Here is a 22,211-nt window from a genome sequence, read left to right as displayed (position 1 = left end):
ACTGCAGTGGTACTAGTGTGCCTCATGTATTTATTTCTCAAGTATTTATCCTCATAACACTCTAGGAATCTCCTAGACTGTTTCCACTCTTAAGTTTATCCTTATGAGTACTGCGTATTTGGTGTGAAAGGGAGTGGAAACACTGTCATGACAGACTCTGGAGGAATAAACTTACAACTGTTGAATCAACTCAATGACCTTCAAAAATTGTAAGCAGCAAAGGAAAACGCTGAGGAAAACCTCTTGCTCTAACAAGGCCTGACTCGCTAGACTTTCTCTAAACCATCCCAAGGCCCTGATTTCGCATATTGCTAAGGTAAAAAAAAAAAGAAAGGCACCGGTTTCTTTAGCAGATCAATTTTTTATAGGAGGACGTTAATGACTTACCTATGCAGCCTTATATTAGATTTCACAGAACAAAAACAAGGAAAAATTAAATTTTTATATTCTTTTCAGAATTAGAGTGACACATTTCTGTTTTCCTGACAGCCATGTCATGAAAACCTGCCAGAAAACCTTCTACTGCTTTCTTTGAAGATCAGCCCTGAAGCTGCTACTGCAGCACAGGTCACTACTTAGACTCCTTTAGTGACCCCACAGAATGCAGAGCAAGCAGAAATGAGCATAGCTTACAGTAGGCTGAAGAGTTCTCTGTAGTTCTCATCACCTTTTCCTTCAGATACCAGGCTGTCCAGCTTATCAATCAACTCAGCTTCCACCTGGATGAAGAAGTGACTGGTTACAAATTAGCTGTTCATGCAGAAGACAAGAGTACCAAACACAAGGAGGACTGAAAGAATATTGTCCTGCAGGCTGCCCCACCTTCTTTGTGTGAGTGATTTATTTCTCTGTATCTCAGTTAAATGGAAACACTTTTCTTATTTTTTTCAATGAAATAGCAGGGCTAAAATTAAATTATCCATTTGCTTATCAGAGTCTAAACGAACATCCCAGGGGAGATAATGTTGATTCTTCACAGCAATTTTTGATATTTATTCTCTCAACAAATAAATCACTCTGAACACACTTTCTGTGAAAAATATATCCTGTACCATAAATTGAATATCCATGCAGAGAAGCCAGTTTATGGCATGATCACCACTAGCCTGCTGTGATGGTTCTGCTGGTACCTAACTGATTTCCAACCATCCAGACATAATTGCATTGGAATGTAATTTGTTCATTAAACTCTTTTATCAAGCTTCTCTATGCTTATATGATGCATTTTCTTTTCACACTTATATAAAGGAACAGAACGGTATCATTATGTTGCCCTTCCCTTAGAAAGGTCATGAATATGCATTCATTTCTCCCCTTGTCTAATACGTCCTATTGTCAAGTTTGAGATCAGATATTCCAATAAAATTGGTTCAAGTGCAGAAATCATTGTATCCAATATTAAAGAAAAAAATTGTGTGCTCTTCAAAGTCTTGTAAAAAACATACTTCAACACTAATGAATACAGGTTTCTAAAGGTTGAAATGGCTTGTAGAATTATCACTTGTTTTTATTCAAAGATTAGCATAGTTTGAGTTTCTCAGTTTTTCAGCTGCCAAACCGCAAAGTAAGTAAAGATGAGAAGGAAGAATAAATCACCCAGTGACACACAAATGGAATTGGCACTCTTGCTAGTGAAATCATTAAAGGGAGACTTGATTTAGTCCATGAATCAGACTGCATTGTTCTCTAGTATTGCTGAAAAATTACCATGTTAAAACAAGCTACTGGAAAAAAAAAAAAGCATGAAAGTGAATTTCCAGGATTTTTGTATTTTCTAACAACAAATTTAGTATTCAAAAAGACAACAGAATTCAAAACTAAAAAAACCAAACCCATCTCTCAGTCTGTAAGCTACAACAATTTGACAGAATTCTGCAAAGCATCTGTCCAGCTGTCTAACATTACACTGGACAAAAAATTAACTTCTTGGTTCCAGCTGCTTATGCTAGTAAGGTTTAATGCATCTTGTACTATTTAACTATACATTTCGTTCTCACTGATCTAGATGAACCTTCTATCTTTAGTCTTACAAAATTACGATACATGCTTCAGTGTGAGAATTAGCTCCATGGGTAAATTAAGAAAGATTTTTATGGCTGAAGCTTACAACATATGAACAAGTATAAAAATTATATGATGATTATGAGAAGTTCATCTGTCATGTAGAAAGTATAAATAGATCCAGAAACTAGAAGATGACTGTAGGTACTTCTAACTGTAAATGCCAGAGCAGAAACTGTTCTATTGTTATGCTAATATAGCACCTAAAGCAAAAAGACTACCGTGATCAAATGCCACCATAATAATAGTAATAGTAGTAGTAGTAATAATAATAATAGCAGTCAAAGGAGTTGAAGCAAGGAGGAAAGAAACCATAAGCCCTTGGTAATACTCTTCCACACAGCCTTTGATATATCAGGTTATGGGAAAGGTCTGTTATTCTCCTGGAATGATTAGAACTGACATTTAATGTGGTTAATAATCACGTGAATTATGGTAATTTAAACAAAAGGTCCAATCATTAAGTATTTCTGGAAACGGTTTGTGTTGTTTAACTGTACACTAGCATTGCCTCCTTCAGCGTACCTATCTGTAGATACTTGCCCTCACTATTGTCCCAAACACAATGACAATGAAGCAATGTCCTCTAAGGATCCATTCCAAACCTACACTTCGTTATTACTACTTTGAACTTTTAGGATCTGTTTTATGCGGTGGAAAATTCAAGCAATTCTCTGACCATGACTGAGCAACAAAATGAGGACTCCTCTGCCTGTTCTGCAATCATAGCTCACGGCAGGTGGGAACTACGAAACTGTTGTTGGACATAAGCATTCAGGAGAGATGCTGCAATTTCTCCAAGAATATGCAAGTCACAAAGCCTGTTTCAAAGCATGGCATAATTATTTAGTTATACAATACTGCCTTCTGGCTAGAAATTTGCCAGAGAAGCCAAGACCACTATTTTCACAAATATTGGCTAAATCTTGAAGTCTCCATTTTTGGTTCCCAGTCTTACCCACTTAGTGACTGACTAATGATCTACATGGAAACCAATGAGAGCAGTGAGAGCCCAGGACCAAAGAAATTATTTTCTCTTTCTCATCTCTGATGTGACGAGCACGTTTCTATTCTATATTTTCACAGGAAATGTAGCCAGCTCTAAAGTGCACTGCCTAAATAATCCCGGGAGTCCTGTAATCTTTTGTGAACGATGCTTCAAATTTTCTGGTTTTATACATCTGCATGACATCTTCCTCACCATCAGAAAAAATGGTTCAACAGATACAAACTCCTTGCTTCCAGCTGGGTATTGCAAGACAGACAGAGCAAGAAAAAGAACACTGAAGATGCCTGGGAAGCTACTTCACCTGTTTGAAGTTGCCATTCTTTCTCTGCTCCCAGTCCATCATGTCATGGAAGATAGGGATCATGATATTTCGGACTTCTGGTTGTGGAACAAGCGTAACACCAAGAAAGGGGCCAATCATTCCCGGAATAAAGTGAATCTTATGTTCACCTGTACAACACAAAGCAATTGTGATTAAATAAAAGCATTTGTTATTTGTCACTGAGAAGGAAGGGAGCCTCTGCAATAATGACAATAATAGGCCCAATGCAAAGTAATAGGCATGAACATGAAGAAAGCAAGTACATTCTTTTCCTAAAAGGACTGAAACAACACCTTGCTTTACACCATTTCCTGCAGTCTGCATTTTTAATTTCAATGCCAAAGCCTTCAGCAAAAACTGTCATTGCATTTCATTTGTAATGGAATTCAAACCATTAAAGACAAACAAACTAAAACATACTAACCAGGGGGAAAAGAGGACAGATACTTTTAATTTATGAAAGAAAGTATTGGAAAGGGTTGGTGAGAACAACTATGTTTAGTAGAACATACCTAGATTTTAAATAACTAGAGAGCTCTTTGTCCTCAGTGCTATAGAAGTCACAATTTCATTGCTGACCTTGACTTAGGACAAAATAGCATTGATTCTCAGCAACAGCAACTCAAGGCATTTACTAACAACCTCTTCTGTGGCCTGCTTACTTTGCAGCTGCAGAGAATAAATCGGAATAGCCATATTCGGAACAAGGCTCAGTGATAAATACTTTTATCTGTATATGTATATAATAGACTTCTTTCTTCATATTTAAAGTTTTCTAATATATTTTTCCAGTTATTTGATTTCTGTTATATTAGAGAGCTTTCTATTCCCCACACAGATACTTCAAGACTGTGATCGAGTCTGCCTGTACCTTCTTAGCTGTGCAAGACAGCTCAGGCTTATTTAGTCTTTTTGATTAAGGTTTTTTTCTTTTTTACTTCTGTAGCCATCTTCCTAATTGTCTTCTGAACTCTGTTGAACTTGTCTTTGGTTTTTATAAGCTGCAGGGCCAGACTAACTGTTCTAAAATCAAGTGCACCTATGAAAAAACTGCAGCAGTAATATGGTCCTCCTTCTCTTACTTAAGATTTTTATATATTTTCTCAAAGATCATGTTACTGTTTTTACTCATGGCATTTTACAGGTAGTTCCCATTCAGCTGATTATCAGCACGATACATTTGTAGTTTCTTTTCTTGAATAGCAGTCCTACATACGTTTCTACATATAAAATGTTTGTATTTGGCTTTTTGAATATATTACTTGCTTGCAGCCACATTATCAAGTTACTCAATTTCATTTGCATCATTCCTTTGCTCTTCTAATGATTTAACTGTTCTCAGAACCTTGAATAATCTGTGATTGCTATAAACATTTTTTTTAATTTTCCTCTAGAATACTATATGCTTCCTTTGTCCTCAAATGTTTCCATAGGTATTCATTTTTGATCCCTGACCGAGACAGGATACTGGCCTAGCTGGATTTGCTCTCATCTAGTACAGAAGTTATTTGGCTGTTTTATTAATAAAATCCTGAACTACCTAAACCCAAGACTGCTGCAGAACACTTCTCAAAGCACAAGCCCTAGGTGAAAATTCTCCATTTACCTTTTGAGACTTGTAGCAAGATTCCCCATTGTGTAATATGCTTAGTTTCTTTATCAAAATATATAAGAAAAGGTCACATAAATTATAGAAGTTGAAATTCTATGTTCTGTTTTGGGTATTTTTAAGCAGTAGTGTAGAATTTGTTACTATATGCATACTAAATGCCTGAAGAAGACAAAAAAGAAGCTTTACCACTGTCACATTTGAGAAGAAAGCATTCAGATTGGTAGGAACACATTACTTCAAATGAAGTAGAGACTATGATGCCACAGGATATTTTTGGTAGGAGAAGAGAAGTGCTTCCTTGTTTTACAACTAAGAGAAATGTAAAGTAATACATGATACTAAAATAAATTAAAAAAATCTAACTGAAATCTGGGGTTACTTTGGCTTTGGTTGTTAAGACAGAAAAGGAAGAGTCATACCCAGGTTCTGCCACATGCTGAAGAGCTCATATGCCATCATCACTCTCATATCACCATATCTGTAAGAGAGGAGATAGACAACTGCCTAATGGAAAAAACACCAGCAAAGGCGGTGACGTTTAAAAAAAATAAGGAATAAAATAGAATAAGAATAGAATTGGAATAGAAGGAAGGGAGCTACATGGATCAGCAAGTCGAACTGCCTGACCACTTCAGGGCTAACCAACAGTTATAGCGTATTGTTAAGGGCATTATTCAAACGCCTCCAACACTTACAGACAGACGGAATCAACCTCTCCAGGAAGCCTGTTCCATTGAATTCACATTTAAATCAACATAAGAATATGAAAAAAATTATCACTGAGCACTGTATTAGGAGATTTATTTATTTCCCAAGCACTTCTACATCCCAAGTTCCATCATAAATCACAGGGACTTATGATAGAAAAAGAAGCCTCATTTTTTCAGGTGGCAGAAAAGACTGGGAAGCCAACAAAAAGTCTTCTTACTTATCTAGAATCTTCTTTCTCTTAGCTGGTGTGGCATTTTCTAGTTGCAGACTTGGCTGGTTTATGAACAACACTGCCAGGCTGAAATAGGAGTTCCACACCTGTAACACAGAAAGGAAGTTTTATAACATTACACTCCAATGAGTAAGTTTTAAATTAGTGTAGGAGGACATATGTTCCTTTGTATGTAGAATCAGACTTTCCTTTTTGTAATAAAGATGTAACAATCAATATGCCTCTTGACTCGAGATACTAAACTCTTAAGGACACCAAGGGTTAAAAACTGATAGGAAAAGATATTAAAGAAGGCAATCTAAGGAACCTGCTTTGGCAGGGGGGTTGGACCCGATGATCTTCTGAGGTCCCTTCCAACCCCTTCAATTCTGTGATTCAATGTCACTAAGCTTTACTCTTAGCACCGAAGTTTAAAAATGACTAAACTTGACTACTTCACAAAAGTTTAAATTGTTCTCTTTTTCTAGGCTAAACAGATTTTATCCCTCAAAACAACAACAACAAAACAACAACAACAACAAAAAACCAAAACACAAAACAGAGATTACATTATATTATGAACGAGAGCTTTATAATTTAGTCTGTTTTTTGAAAGAAATGAGGCTTATGCATTAAGGCTGTGTGTGCGCATGTGCAAAGAAAGGTACACATCTGGCTGCTTTTCCTTAGGAACACTGAGCTTGTGACCGCTTTCAAGCACATCAGACATAGGGAAAACACTCTAAGATACTGTGTTCCTCCAAGTTTTAAGTCAACAACCAAAGAGAGAGGCCTCTGGGAGAGGAAGATTATGAACACCCTGACTTCAGGAAAAGCACTGTTTGAGTTCGTATTTTATTAGGCCTGACAACAGGCTTCATTACCTCCACTGCTTATGTAGGCATTTGTTTCCTTTACAAAGGCCTCCATTTACTAGGTTTGAGCATTCTGTTCTACTTCCCTCAATCCACAGCAGATTCAAATTCCTCTCCTTCATCGGTTACAACATCTTTCCTCATAGATAATCGAATGCTGCAAGTATAATCATTAATATAGCTCTTGTGCCTGTGGTACTACTAGTTTAAACACGTTGTAATATTTTCTCAGTATCAATCCTTACTTTAAAATCGAAGTCTGTTTCTGTGAAATTCTTGTGCAGTGCGGAAGACAGGTACTGAACTGTTGTAACTATGATACTGCAGTCAAAAAAGAAAAAAAGAAAAGAGAAAATATTTGAATCTGGAGTATAAATCATACCACAGTGGTTTGTGGTGCAGATTTTACTATACATACAGACAGGCATTCTTCGTTTTTACTGCTAGATTTGCATAGAAGTCACTTATTCTCTGTGTTTCAATCAACAGCTTGTATTAAGTAATATAAAATTAAGAATCTTTATCATTATTGTAATTTGGGGGATTTATATAGAAGCTTTTATAATTCTATTTTGTATGTATCGTTTATACAAATGACATCTATTTTGTATGGCTGAGCTATATTACCTACAGTGAAATGAAAGAATACACCCATCTTTCTCCTACTTTAACAGAAATATTTTTTCCAAAGAGGAGCAACTCAAAAAGCTTGAACTGTTTTAATTCTTGGCTATATTATGGTCCTTTATCTGGCACATGCTTCAACTCAATATATTTGTGAGTATTTTTCCAATTCTCCCCGCCCCCCCAGGCTCCCTTCACCCCCTTTTTGAAGGTGGCTAAATACACTTCAAGGAAAAGCAATCAAGCCATGTGATAAATTCAGGAATTAATAAATAGCATGTAGGATAAGGCTACAATAGCATTAAAAAATCCAGCATCTCTCTCATTCACATGCAAGCAATACTTTCAGTAACACTGCTAAATATATGTATCTTAGCCTAAGAGTTTATAACAAAATAGTACCAAAGGGAACTAGGTAACTTAGAGCATCTGAGGTAACTACTCTTTTATGTAGATTCTTATTTTCTTACAGAACTTCATTTAATTTGAGAGCTTGAAATACTGAAATCCACTTCCTTGACTTCTCATTAACTCTGTGAACACGCAGAGCATACAGCTCAGCAGCTGGCCAGCCTGTCTTCCTGTAATGGGAACCCTTCCAGTTCTCAGCCAGTGCTAATTCTATAGCTAGTTTATCTAATGAAACAAGAAACTAGTAAATAATTCAAGCCACCATTTGTTCATCATGCTGCTACCACTCCAAACAGTGTAGTACTTAACTCAACAGAAACAAAATTAGATAAAATTAAGCATTAAAATGGCCAATGACAACATTATTGAGAAATAACTATTTGTAATGTATTTGGTAAGCTTGCTGGGGTCTGACCCTCCTTTTCTAACTTTGAGTCCTTCTTCTCTGTAGGTTAAGGAGTGTTGTTTATGGGAAAAGACAGACATTTAAAGTAGTCATTTACGGAGAAAGGGAGACGAGAAGCCTGACTTAATAGCAACTTATTGTGGGTACCTGCTCCCTGCCATGTGTTATGAGATCTGCTGTGCCACTCTTACCCTCAGTGCAGCTACTTCAGCTTTGAGGTTAGACCTATAATTCCTGACACCTGTGCATACTGGTAGAGTATAAGAAACAGAATGGTAACAGAAATCCAAATTTGATATGGATTGTTAAAACAAATGAAGAATTAGGATGAGTACTGCAGAGTTCCTGCCTTGATCACCAAATTTCAGTCATATCAAACACTGCAGCACAGGTTTAAGTGTCCAGCTGAGGAGAAAAAATTGGATATAGAATGTTAAAAGTTTATACCTGCTTCTCTACTTACTTGCTGGTGAGCAACCTCATCACCATCCAGTCTCGAGGAAAGACACTCATTTTCATCAGGTTCCGAAATACACAAAAAATCTTCAGGAGGAACTCCTATTGCAAGGAAAAAAAAAAGAAAAGAAAAAAAGCATTAGCAGCTGAAGATTAATTTGTGTTCCTGATTACAAGCACGTCTTAAGCTAAGAGTGCGCTCCCCTTGAGCTTTGTGTCACCAGGACATTCATCTGAAAATATGATAACAACAAATACTTGGATATTCAATTTTGTTTGCATCTAATATGTACTGACTGGGTTGAAGCTGTCTTTTAAATCTTCTACAGTGAGATGAAAAACTTCCTTATGTGCATAATGTATATGACTTCCCATCCAGAGTTCCGGTGTCAATTTGCAGCTATTTTCAAACAGGTTGGAATCACAGCTATTTATTTGGTTTATGCATTCAAATAATGACAGCATCTGTCCAAATTTCTTTGCACTTATGTCACAAATTTGGCAAAAAGCACACACACAAACTCGGTAGAACTCCTACGTGTCCTTTTTAAAATAGCAACATAAAACCTCATTTCTGACAGACAGCAGAAAAGCTCTCTCAAACATATTCCACTGAACATTTGCTTTCCAAAAATTTCCCAAACCTGAAAACATTTCTGATTTTTGACTACCTGCACCTCTACATCTATGAGGAACAGTGAGGATGAAAGTTGACTAGTCAGCATTGCAAATTATGATTTGTTGTTTCACTTTTCTTCTACACAAAATTAAGACAGCATAGAAAGTTGTAGTACTAGATTTATTCAAAACTGTTCTACCTTTGTGCCTTAATTCTGATGGGCTGGGGGGAAAATAAGTATCTTGGTGTAACTTAGCCAAGAGTAAAGGATCAGAAGCTCCTTGACTTTTGGCCTCATTTTGGCCTAAATGTAATATAGGTAAGCGAACATAGTGCTTTCCTATTCAAGAAAAGGTACTGGAAATATTATTACAGCAATATTTAAAGGAATAGGTAATGTATTTTATTAGATCAACCGATAGACCGATAGTTGGAAAAACGTTGGGGATAATATCTTCAGCTTCTGTCATACTGCTGAACACATCCTTAGATTGTCAGAGATACAACTGTATTCATTCTTATGAGCATATAGATAAATTTTACTTTAACAACACATTCTTCACTGTTATGAAATACAAACTATAGTTTAGATAGCTTTTAAAAATATTTATTGAGAATGAATATGAGTTCCAAATCATGAGTTCCAAAATGAGTTCCAAACCAAATCATTTTCCTAGAAGCTACTGTCTGAAAGGTATTAATCTCAAGTAACTATCAATCTGAGATGCACTGAACCCTGCAACCTACAGGTGAGAATTCCATCATCCCAAATTTACTTCCCCAATTTATTCAGCCTCCCTGCTCATGCATGAAACACCTAGAAGCCAAATGCCTATTCAGACTTCTCCGTCTCATTTGTTAAGGCAACTTAAGTTCCTGCCACATTACACTCTTCTCATTGTCCCTATTTTATCAAGTGTCATACTAATCAAAAGCATGTTACATAAAATCTTGTCTTTATTTACAAAATTATTTTGCATCTTTAATAGACTGTTGTCTGAGATACTCCTCTTTCTTATGAAAGCTGAGATAAAAAGTCAGTTTCTGCTGTTTTGAGATGTGCCATTTCAAAATGACAGTGACAAAAAAAAAAGCCAACAGAGAGGTCTGTTGGTCCCTTACCAGCCATCGTCTGTTCACGGATAGCCATAATTCAAGTTAACGTTCGCAAATTTAGGAGGGTTCGGCAAGAGAATTAGTAAGATTACTGCTTACCCAAGAAAGATTTCATCTGCTAGAGATATTTGTATCCCAAAAAAGGCTTTAAACACTCCTCTGGCATAAAATGAATTTCAACACTCTTTGTAAGCAAACGTTAACGTGTATTTCACATCTGGTAATATATTATAGTACAACTGACTACATTCATGGGATTAAAAAACTTGCTCCTCTAAGTTCTATATTGTACAACAATGATAAGCTTCTATGGCTGATAATACCCATCTTTGGTTTTTATTTGCTCTTGTTTATCAAGATAGTTCAGTGTCAATTATTAAATGCTTTTATAACGTAGCATCTATTACCATAAGAAGGAAAGAAAGGTCTATAAAAGTAGAGTGCCAATGAATGGGAACAATTAGCAGAGCAAGTAATGCTGGAGGGATTCCCCTCTTCTCTCTCATTTGGAATGAAGGACCCTACACACAAGATGTTCTGTTGTACCTTTAGTTCATCCTTGCTTTGGAAGTTGTCCAGTAAGTGCTGGAAATGAGTGTCTGACATCTGACGGAGCAAAGATAAAAGACAGGACACATATTCTCCCTGTTGACAAGATAAGAAATTATTTAGTTCAGACAATCTGAAATTTCATAAATATAAAACTCAACCTAGGGTAAGGTATAAAGGGAGGGGTCTGAAATGGCCCCAATGCCTATGAGAGGAAAGCTGACATGCACAGAAATTAAAAATACTGCATTAACAGTTAACAGTTCTTGAATTACTGTTAATATACAGGAATACACCTTTTACAGGCTCTCCCACAGATGCCATTTTTAAAAGACTTAGCAAGTGTTGTAGTCTAAACAAAAATACTTTGTAATTACTATTACAGACATTAACGAATCTCCCTCCAAGCATGCGATTTTTGACAGTCACCTTCTCAGTTACTTTATACTCAATATACTATGCTAACAAAGGTGGGACTGCTGCTCATGCAGACATACCAGGAATATTTTAAACTAATTGGCTGATATACTGAAAACAGTATAGCGATAACAGCATGGGATCAGTATGGGCTACGAAAGGTGTCTGGAATCTTGTAAATATTTGGCTGATTAGCGTTCACCAAATTACATGCCGTCATAGCTACAATATTAACAGTATTCCATTAAGATACTCTGAATATAGCTTGGGTAAGCCTACATGAGCTACAATTACATTTCTGGCCTGCAAAGCATATGCACCCTAACCAGTTACCACAGTATCCCAAAATGTTTTCCAAAGATGGGCTCCCCCACTCTACATATCTGAAAGTAAAGCACAGAGAAGTTAAGCAATTTGTCCAAGATAATAAGCATGGCGGTGGCAAGAAGGTAAGGAGTATGTCTTTTGTCTGCCAATCTTTTGCAAAACATACAAACTACTTTCTAATCAGTATCTAAGAAGATCACACACATCACTGTGCTGTAAAATACACATTCAGGAACAGATTATGAGGGGTTTTTATAACTGTGACTTTCCCTTCCATTTTTATTTTTTAAAATTGGCTCAAGCACCAACCCAGAAGCTTTGACATATGTTGTTCCAATAAACTTCATAGGGATGAACTTCACTGGGAAAAATAGTGTGCTCTTGTATGTGAGGTTGCATGTGATAAATAATGGTAAGTCAAATGGCCGAAGTAAAAGGAAGCTGAGATGTTACTGGACATTTTAAGAACTATGAAATGCCTTGTTCTTTATTAGGATTCTACCATTTATTAGTTCCTTTGAGCTAACATAGAAAGATACCATCTTTTCATTTATGTGAAAAGTGTACCTTAGTGTACACTTATCCCCCCAGCATCTCTGAGGTTTCAGCCTTTTGATAAAAAAAAAAAAAAGGCAAGTCTATAAAAAAAAGGATGTCCTGGACAACACTGTAACATAATACATAGTGCAAAAGCTGCATTAGAGACTCTCCTAAGCAAAAATAGACCAGAATAGGATAGTATAGAAAGGGTAATGAATACAGAAGATGAAAGCAGATCAGTAATTCTGTTCCTTTTCTCTTGTTGCACTAAGGAAAAAATTTCTTCCCATAGGCTTAAGCTGTCAGCCTAGACGAAATGGTGGCTTTTCCCTCTTCTCCCACCAAGCTCAACAGCTCACTTGACTTAGGTTCTGCTAATTTCTTTTTCAAAAGCACGTTGTGTTTCATTTGCATGAAATAATCAGTGAACCTGAACAGAAGATCTCCAGGGTGTTAAGGGACTTGTCCATTGGAAATTGTGTTCTCAAACATTGGAATCAGAGCCTGATGCTCATATTGCCCTTGGCAGTTCCTATTTAGGGGTGAAGCCCTAGGCAGCTACCCAGTTAGCATGTCTCAAGTTCTAAACGCTAATTCTTAATCACGGCTGCAAAGGAAAACAAGAAAATAACCTGGAAATCCACAAAAGCTTCTTTTAGCCCTACTGTTTCCTGCAGACCTCACTACCACACAGAGGAAGGAATGGATCTGTGGCTTATTAAGGAAAAGAGACAAAGCCCTGGGCATTCATGCAGGAGAGATGATAATGAGGTGCAGGTGGTGGTGAGGGACTGAACCAAAGGTTAAAGAAGCAGGAAATAGAAACTGATTGTTAGTTACTAACAGTGATTTCTGCTGTGCACTGCGGGCAACGCTGCCCTCTTACCGCCTCCTGAGACTGCGATTTACTCATGATTGTAAGCAGAGTTTGTAAAAGCACATCCAGGAGGCTTTCCACCATCATCTCAACCTCCTCCACGACATCTCCCTCCTACAGTAAGTGGTGAGCAAACAGACAGTTAGAAACTGGAGAAAATGGCATTGGCAGAGAATTCTGTTCAGTCAGCCATACCACAATCACTCATTTTGGTAGAAGCCTCTATAATGGAGGTTCAAAGAAGTACAATCAAATTCATCACGGATACCAGATACTGTTATGATGCCAGTTTGTGTTACCTCCTCCCTCTCTGATAGAAACATTCAGGGTCTCAGCCGTAAGGTAAAACTATAATCAAAGGCCTGCATACACTCTAGAATAAAATGGGATCAAAATATGTTCAATAGCCTTTACTCTATGACAGCATTAATTTAGCTTATTACCACGGTACCTTTCATTTCATTCCCTTCACACAAAGCCTTAATTTGTTATTGAGAAAGCTCATTGGTATGATTTATAGTTAGCATTATGAGCTTCCTCCTTTAGAGTCAGGTGGGGAAACTTCACCACCCTGTTTGTGAGCATCGTTTTAAATGATCAAGTTACCATTTGGATCAGAGTTTTATGATCATCGAAGCTGGGTATTTAAACTCAGCAGCAATTTCTAATTTGTATGTGTGATTTCATTGATTGGATAATTTCAGAGTATTCATTTAACATGAATCATAAAGTGCTAGTTACTGTCTCTTGCAGAACTACCAGTCCTAGAGCTGTGTAGGGTTCTGAGCTCCATTGACATCTAAGTTCTGGGCTTGGATGAAGAAAATTAAACAGTGTCAAACCTGGTATATGCATATCCTTTTTCCCCTCCTAACAGCAAGAACACTGTGTAACCAGAATGCTCTGAGTCACACATACAAAAGCAGACCCTCATTTCAGATGTTCTCCTGCTGACAGAAAATTAGCAGAATTTCATTTTTAAAAGGATCTTTGAAAAACCTGTATTAACCTATAGAAGTCCCTCAGCCATCATTTTACTGAGTCAGTGATGGAATTAAGAAGTGAAGCAGCAGATTACCAAAGAGCTGGTCTTGATTATGGAGAAAATACTACTAAGAATCCCAGAGCAGATGAGTAGCTCCTTCTGCTGTCGTAGGTGAAGGTGAATGTGGTGAAGAACCACAGGTAGCAGGATACGCCGGGACTCTGAAAGAAGGAAAATAATATCACAGTTCTTCTGAAAGAAACCTGAATTTCAACCATCCCCATCAGCAGCCTTTTCGTATCCAAATTAGCCTATTGATAAACAGCATATTTGATTAATTGGTGCAAATTCTACTATCGCAGTACAACACACTTCCAAGAACTATACATAATGAATTAACAGTACATCTAGTTTCAGAAGTTCATAAATGAAGTATACATGATGTTTTCAATATTGATTCAGCTTGGAAATAACAGTTGTGAACTGATACTTGCTGATGTTGATTTCATTTTCAGCTCTGTTGTCACAGCTAATAGGGCTCCTCCAATATATGCCTCTTGGAAACTGGCTAATTCTTCTTATTTAGCTGGCTTACAAACCTTAACCTTATTAAAGGAGGAAGAGCAGGGAGCAGCTCCAGAAGACAGTAGCCAAAACAGGAAAAAAGGAGGAAAAAGAGTGGGACGTCAGGAAGCTGACTGATAGGAGAGATGGAAGGAAAACAAGTCATCACCATACAGGAGACAAGAAAAAGAATATATCTGCTTTTAATTACACAGCCAGAAGAGTAGGCAGGGTTGGCAGGCAAAAGACGACCTTGGCAACTGGATTCATTTTCCTAGGGGCAAATAACATGTGAGAGATTGTTGACCTGGGAATTCAGTACAGAGTGCACTAACTTCTGTTCCTCACTACAGGGAAGATAAACCCTATGGTACTTTTTACCTTCCTCTATTATCTTCATAACTTCTTTTGTTTGGACCTTTACATATGAAAGACTCTGTCTTTAACCCTTATTCATTCAATGCATCTTAAACAATTACTAATATGTGGAGCTATACAAGTATTGTCATGTAAAGATTAAATATAGTTTTTTTAAACAAATGTGTTGAGTTTCTGATGCAATTGTCTCCCTGTTTCTTTCTCAGACAATAAGCTTGCTGGAAAGTAGGTTAATCCTCCTATCCATGTCTTTGAAACTACAGTAATAAGCAATAGAGAAGTAGTATAAAGTATCAAGTGAGATTTGGCAGTTTTAATAATTGCCTTGATTTGTTAACATAATTTTATCAGCCTTTAGTAGCTACAATTTATCCATGATGAATTTATTAACATTTTCTAACACAGGGAAACTTACATATATTCACTGTGTGTGTGTTGTAACAACAATGCCACCTAGATAGATAATTACCAAGATTATTTATTTAAGCTTGCAATAAAGCAACTGCAAAATAAATGTAATGTGTTCTTATTCTTAGTTAACAGCAAAACTTAGACTCATACCACAGTCTTACCTGAGAAAGAGAACAGGCGGCTGTCAACAGTGCGCGCAATGGATTGTAGCTTAACAACATCCATTGATTGCCCAATGTGCACTGTACTGGGCATGCTGCCCAGAGTACCCCTCACAAACTCTGCTACTTCCTGCACAGTGAACATCTGCAACAGCTCATCAAAGATAGCAGGGAAGGAGTTCAGCAAAGCAGCCTGTAAAAACCAAATGAAGAATGTGAAAACTTTGAATTCTGTAACTGCAACTAAAGGCAGTGAAATAGAAACAACAGTAAAACTGAATTAAGGGTCTGGAAAAAGCTCCTACATAGTGCACTATGGCTAGCATTAATGTTTTGCAATACCTAAAGTTTGTAGAGACCAAATCACAAGATGCATACAAAAATCAAGCATTGTTGCAATACTAAGTCATATATATGGTAAGTTGAGCACAGTTTCTGTAGACCTGCAAAAGGCTGTATTTTAGGACATGGTTTATAAAACAGAAAAAATAAGGTACAGAAGGACAGAAAATAGCCCGTTTGCATCAATTTACTTTTTTCAATAACTGTAAAAATGGCTTCTGATAATAGAATTCAGTACTGATTTTTTTGTACTGAGGAACTGCATAAGAGAGAACTCTAAAAAATATTCCCAATAACATGTTGACAGACCCTTAACCATAGCATAATTGTCATGTGATATTACATTCACTCTGCAACAGGGATAGGGTGCAATTTCATGTGAAAGAAGCATCACATCATGCAAGTAAGTGTGCACGTGACTCTTGCAATAGTGGATATTTCCAGTAACCTGGAGCCATCCAGTCAGCTGGAGTGCAGAAACAATATCACCACAACACAAATCAAACCCTTCATCTTTTGTTTCACACTTCAGTTAATTTCTTCATAACTATAAAATTCCATGCATCTCCTATTCTCAAGTTCCACGGACTTGGTGTCATACCTAACAACTGCCACTCACCTCCAAAGCTTTAAAATCCTTCTCTTCCTTTACATCCTACCCAAGCTCTATCCCTATCTCCTTCCTTACAACTACTTAAACTCCCTGATGGTTGCTTTCTTGAGCTGTTGTACTGTTTTTTACAAAATCATAGAATTATCTAGGTTGGAGAAGACCTTCAAGATCACCAAGTCCAACCATCAACCTGACCTACTGAGTCCCATCACTAAACCATGTCCCTTAGTGCCATGTCTACATGCCTCCTAAATACCTCCAGGGATGGGGACTCCACCACTGCCCTGTGCAGCCCATTCCAGTGCTTGATCACCCTCTCTGTAAAAAAATTCCTCCTAAACAGAGCATTTTGATTCAGCTTTCTTACTTTCACCTATCTCATCCACAGTGTCACCACTGGGCACGCTTCTCACCGTTTTCCCCTCACTTGTCTGAAGCTGTCCATACAAACCACACTGCCTTCCTGTAGTTCACATTTAGTCAACTTGGTTGCAGATTTCTGTTTAGCTTAGCCCTACCCAAGACCTACCATTTTACTTCTGTGAGGAAAAAGTGATCTTGCAGAACAGATTTGTTTTCTCACTCCTTAAACATTACTGTACATTTCCCATTCTGGTTGTAACACTTGGAATGCCTCTCCTAATCCCATACAATATATGGCTTCCTTCTTTGCCAAGTCTTTCCTCTAAGTATCTTTTTCTTCAAACAACTGTGGTATCTATTTAATAGTCTTTCAGCAAAATATAAGTTATTTTTATAACTAACTTAGCAAACACTGAAGAGCTCATTAAATTATTCTGAATATAAATTTACCTCTTTCTTCTTCGTGCTTGTTATCTCTCTCAACATCTTGTCTTGTTACAATCAATTCAGATTACACAAAAACCCACATAGCCTCCTGGGTGTTGTCACCTATTTGTTGCTACATACATACAATGTACTAACAAAATAAACAAATATGAATCATTTAAATAGTTCATGGTACTATTGGAAGGCTATAACAGCTGCAAATCCATTCATCATCTTTATCTTTGAGATAATGCAAGTGAAATTACAATACTGGCCCAACAAATCCTCACAGTTTTCCTAAACTTATTTCTATTACTATGAGGCAGGAGGATTTCTATGGTGATTTAGGACATCCAGTAGCAATCTAAGGATATGCATGGGAACTTTTCAGGAAGCTCTGGAGCCATCTTGAGGCACAGTTATATTGTTTTATCAGTTCCTTGAAAGGTCCTTTTCTGTACAACACCCAAAAATATTCTGGAGCATTACTCTTGTCAAACTAATTGCCTGGAAGTAAGGACATAAACAGTTTTCATCTCATTGCTGAAAAGAACTGTACCAAGATCTTTTTAATAGCCTGGATAAGAGGACAAGTGTGAAGAAAATTATGTTTACTAAGGCCTCAAGCATTTCTGTAGATATTTAAGAGTTGTCCAGCTTTCTGGAACTAGTACACAATTTCCTTGGTCTGCCTGAACAATTTGATTTATGTAATCAGTACTCTATTTTCAAAGTGCTGATGCCCTAAATTGTTCCATTAATGACAGAAACATTCCACATTTCCTAGTTTTAAAGTACCAGCTACTTAAACATTAAATTCCAGTTTATATGGAGGAAAAAATGGATTGGGGTAGGGGAAAAGGATTCACTGGGAACATCCATGATGAAATACTTGTGCAGTTTTGGGGATCATTACTTACAGAATTAAATGACGGCCTTGAAGTACCACCACATTTTTGTGGGGCACATGTCCCAGCTCCGCTCACCTGACCTCCAGGCTGAGAGGCCTATGGGGCAATTGGGATCAAGGGGCAAGATAGTGGCACGGGGGAAACAAAACAGTAAACTTTTCAAAGGTTAAACAAGGACAGGCTTCCCAAATTACAAGTCTAGAGCAAAGATAGCAAGAAAGACCACAGTGAAAGAAAAAAAAAGACAGAAAAAGGGAAAATAACCCCTTCCTCAAATCTAGTCTCTCTCTGTGCCGGTGATCACCAGAAATAAAAACCAAACAAACCCTAAACATCCTGCATTCACAAAATGCTGTTCCCACTCACTGTCACTTTGCCTGAAAGAATCTGTGCTCTGACTTCTCATGTTTTTGTCATTTTATTATACCAACTAATGGGTGATTAAATAAAAGATTAGAGAAGCTCTTCTCAAATCTTTCAGAGCACCTTCTTAAGAAAGAGATCACACTGCTGGCAGCTTCCCTAACCTCTGGAGTTGTTCTGTTTTGTTGTGACATTCACAGTAACTGCTGCTTTGTCAAATTACAGTAGGTGTTCAAAACGTCTGTAAATAGTAATTACAAATAACCTTCATATTACCAGGATGTTCTACGTGGTCCATCTTTGAGATTCTCTGAGCTGAGGCATACACATAATATTTGATATTACTATTAAAAATTTTGAACACAGGAGTATGTAATTTAGTACAGTGATCTCTCAAATATGAATCAAAACACTGCAACATTCTTACTCACTTTGAGTAGTACCTGAAGGGCACATGATGTCTCAGTGAAGGCATCTGGGCCATATTCAAAATAATGTATTAGATGTGAGCATAGGTATCACAATATGCTTGCAGTCAGACTGCATATCATTCTAACTAATTTTAGACTGCTGGAATTAAGTTTTTCTGATTGTGAGCACATCAGCTGAACTTCTCTACAGCGATGTCTCTACAACCTTGATTACTGACTTGACCTACTACAATTAAAGATTTAAAATTTCTTTAGGATAACTCTAAGACATACAAGAGACTTGGCAATACAGTTTACTTTTGTGAGGAGCAGAAACTGTATTCCTGTGTGACTACTCATTTTTCTCTTGAGACTCCACAGTTCGGTTCACCTGGATCTGAAGTGGTGCTCTCTTATAAGACTGACTATGTTGTTTTTCAATATCATCAGCTTGTTAAAGGAAGAAAACACTACTAACCTGCACTTAACTGGTACATGCCCATATACTACCTGTGCAGAAAATAGCTGTCTTCTGGTTTGCCAGTTAAAGTACAGAAAATAGCAAACCTGTGTGAAGATGAGAGTCTCAGAGCTCCTGCTGTCCAAGCTGAGCACAAATCTGATGGACTGGAAAAGCTCTTGGATGCTGGTGCGGAACTGTTCCTCCTCCATTCCGCAAGTAGCTCTGGAGTAAAGGATCCGAGATTGGACAATGAACTTGAAAAGATATTCCAAGGCCTTAGGGAGCAGGAAAGGAAGGAAATTAAGATAGAGAGAAAGAAAAATAAAGGAACTTTAAAGAGAACCAGGAAAGATTTTAGGTGCATAATTAATAACAAAATTCTTCAGCTTTAGAAAAGAGAAAGAAAAACAGGTTTTGTAAGTTACATAATTCAGTTAAGGAAGAGCTACTCATAGGCAAGCATTCCTTCCCAACCTATAACCTTTGCTACTGGTGTGTTCCACTAGCAAAAAAGAACAAGTATGTATTTAATTCAAGTAGATATATTCAATTTACATAATCTGAGAAAAATCTTGGTAAAGATACGAGATTTATAGTTTTCTCATGATGTGGCATGACAACTGTGTCTGAAGAACCTATTTGCCTGTTTTCTTTCAAATTTTACCTTTAATTACTTGAGTTTGCTAATCTGGATTAAGGTAAGTGGACTGTCAGTGAAATGGAAGAAGTGTTACCTGGAAAAAGAAGTATGTACTTTTCAGTATTAACCCAACAGCAAGGTCTGCCTTTATTTCTGGCAGCTACAGGTACAAATAGAAGTAAATATAGATGCAGAAATAAAAGACAAGGGTGACTTGTGAAGTCCTCTGGCAGCCCACAAAAATAACAAGCAGCAGTTGTGCTACAGTAAGTGGGTATCCTTTTAATTGCAGCTGGAATAAGTTAAGGAGTCTTTCTTTTATCGTCACACATGAAACTTGGAGAGCACACAGTAGAGGGAGAATCATCTGCACAGAAGACGGCATTTAACACTGTTATACATGTGACAGACACTGCAGTCTAAAGGGCTGGCAAAGTGCATCTGTAGTAGAAAGAAATTTGCTCTATGACATGTCTCGATTAAGTCTGAATTCACAACCTAAACATCTTCAACTAAAATTTTTTAACTGGCATTATTTAGTACTCCATTTATTTGGCAGCCACGTCAAGTAAGAAAGAGATCTTTTTCGATGCAGCCTTTAACAAGCTTGCCAATCTATCAAAAGTCCTCAGAGATGCTATGATGGCAGATTTAATATTCCACACAGGAAGAATGCCTTTTTCATCATTTGGTGCACACAAGTGTCAACACTGAAATGTATTAAACATCAGTGACAGTTAGACTTCACTCCTTTCCTTAGTGCTCAATGTAATATACCATTAAGACATGATATATAGGCTGATATCCTTATGATATCACGTGCTTAGGATGATAGCACAGGAAACAAACAGGCTGGAGTTCCAGTAATCAGAGTTTATGCAGAAACATTAGTACTATTACACTGTATTGACTAAAAAGTATTCTTGTCTGCATTTTTGTTCAAACCTGAAACTAATTCTAACAACAAAGTTTGCCCTCATTTAATTTTTGCATCCATACAATAGTTCTCTTTGAACCACCACACTATAACGTACAAATATGCACTGTTATGTTCTAAGCTTTACAATGCTACAGATTTAAGGACAGAGAACGTTAATGTTGAAATTCCTTGTGAACCCATCACAGATTTCAAAATCCCACTGATAATTACAGCTTTTTTTTTTTTTTTTTTTTTTTTGAATGACAGCAACCTTGGTAACCTGGCAGTACACTGTTATCCTTCCCTAGTAAAACATCTTCCTGTTTAGCTTCTTTACACCAAACGACTTTACTGGGTAATAGCACCTTGTATTTCTGGATAGTTGCCAGACAAAGGTCAGTTGGTTCACAACAGCCCACTCTTTAAGGTAAGCACCTCTGCTGCTAATGCCGAATACAGCAAGTCAAGCGCTGTCAAGTTTTACCAGCTTGATATAGGCAACCCAAACTCTTACATGAAATCTCATGGCTTTAACATGAAGATTATGTTTTACAGTGAATCAGAGGATTTATGTCTGAGAATCTGTAATTCTCTGTTGGAAGCGGAATGACAGGCTTTCAGCAACACTATGTCCTTAGCACAGACACCAAACTGCTGCCTAGAATGAAAGACAATAAACTGAAGAGTTCACTGTGTTCACAGACACGTGGCTGAGATGATAAAAACACAAACCAAGCTCTGTTAGCACAAACCAGCACATGGAATAACTTTGCATCTTACTACTAACAAAATCACAGACATGACACATATAGACCCTTAAAGATGTAGAAGTGCACTGAAAAGAAACAAGCCCTCTATTAAATCAGGATGATATAAAAACGGAGATGCTAAAGGAAGATCAGTAATAAATTAAAATAACTTTCTTAAAAAATGCAGTCACACAACAGGTAAACACACATCAATCACTTGTGACCAGCAGCCTGAGGACTCAAGAATAACTGAAATAGACAAATAGCATCATAACCTCACTTAAACTCAACCAAATAATCTCTAACTTTTACCAGTGATACTCCAGGAGAGAAAAGAAATGGAGAAAGAAATGTGCTTATAGCTAACACA

General features: G+C 37.1%; 1 protein-coding gene and 1 long non-coding RNA gene across 21 annotated transcripts in view; one reads left to right on the top strand and one right to left on the bottom strand.

Annotated features, from left to right (window-relative positions):
- Positions 1 to 3,364, top strand: part of LOC310880249 — a 49,703-nt gene extending 46,339 nt beyond the window's left edge. Inside the window, exon 3 of the long non-coding RNA XR_014571568.1 lies at positions 680 to 3,364. This is a non-coding gene — a long non-coding RNA (uncharacterized lncRNA). The remainder of the gene's footprint in view (positions 1 to 679) is intronic.
- Positions 1 to 22,211, bottom strand: part of DOCK3 (dedicator of cytokinesis 3) — a 224,799-nt gene that overhangs the window by 41,697 nt on the left and 160,891 nt on the right. For 15 of the 20 annotated variants that reach the window (XM_083795736.1, XM_083795732.1, XM_083795743.1 and 12 more), the window contains 11 exons: positions 19,638 to 19,808; positions 15,643 to 15,835; positions 14,222 to 14,349; positions 13,111 to 13,257; positions 10,980 to 11,078; positions 8,706 to 8,800; positions 7,047 to 7,122; positions 5,933 to 6,033; positions 5,424 to 5,482; positions 3,372 to 3,520; positions 634 to 719 (listed from right to left, as the gene is read on the bottom strand). In XM_083795736.1, coding sequence (XP_083651862.1) covers positions 634 to 719; positions 3,372 to 3,520; positions 5,424 to 5,482; positions 5,933 to 6,033; positions 7,047 to 7,122; positions 8,706 to 8,800; positions 10,980 to 11,078; positions 13,111 to 13,257; positions 14,222 to 14,349; positions 15,643 to 15,835; positions 19,638 to 19,808 — 1,304 coding nt within the window. The remainder of the gene's footprint in view (positions 1 to 633; positions 720 to 3,371; positions 3,521 to 5,423; positions 5,483 to 5,932; positions 6,034 to 7,046; positions 7,123 to 8,705; positions 8,801 to 10,979; positions 11,079 to 13,110; positions 13,258 to 14,221; positions 14,350 to 15,642; positions 15,836 to 19,637; positions 19,809 to 22,211) is intronic. The other 5 variants (XM_083795737.1, XM_083795745.1, XM_083795746.1 and 2 more) reach the window with 3 other exon arrangements.

Source organism: Anser anser (assembly GCF_964211835.1).
Source record: "Anser anser genome assembly, chromosome: 12".
Taxonomy (NCBI): Eukaryota; Metazoa; Chordata; class Aves; order Anseriformes; family Anatidae; genus Anser; species Anser anser.
Note: the sequence above shows the minus strand (reverse complement) of the source record. Positions and strands in the feature narration are given on the sequence as shown.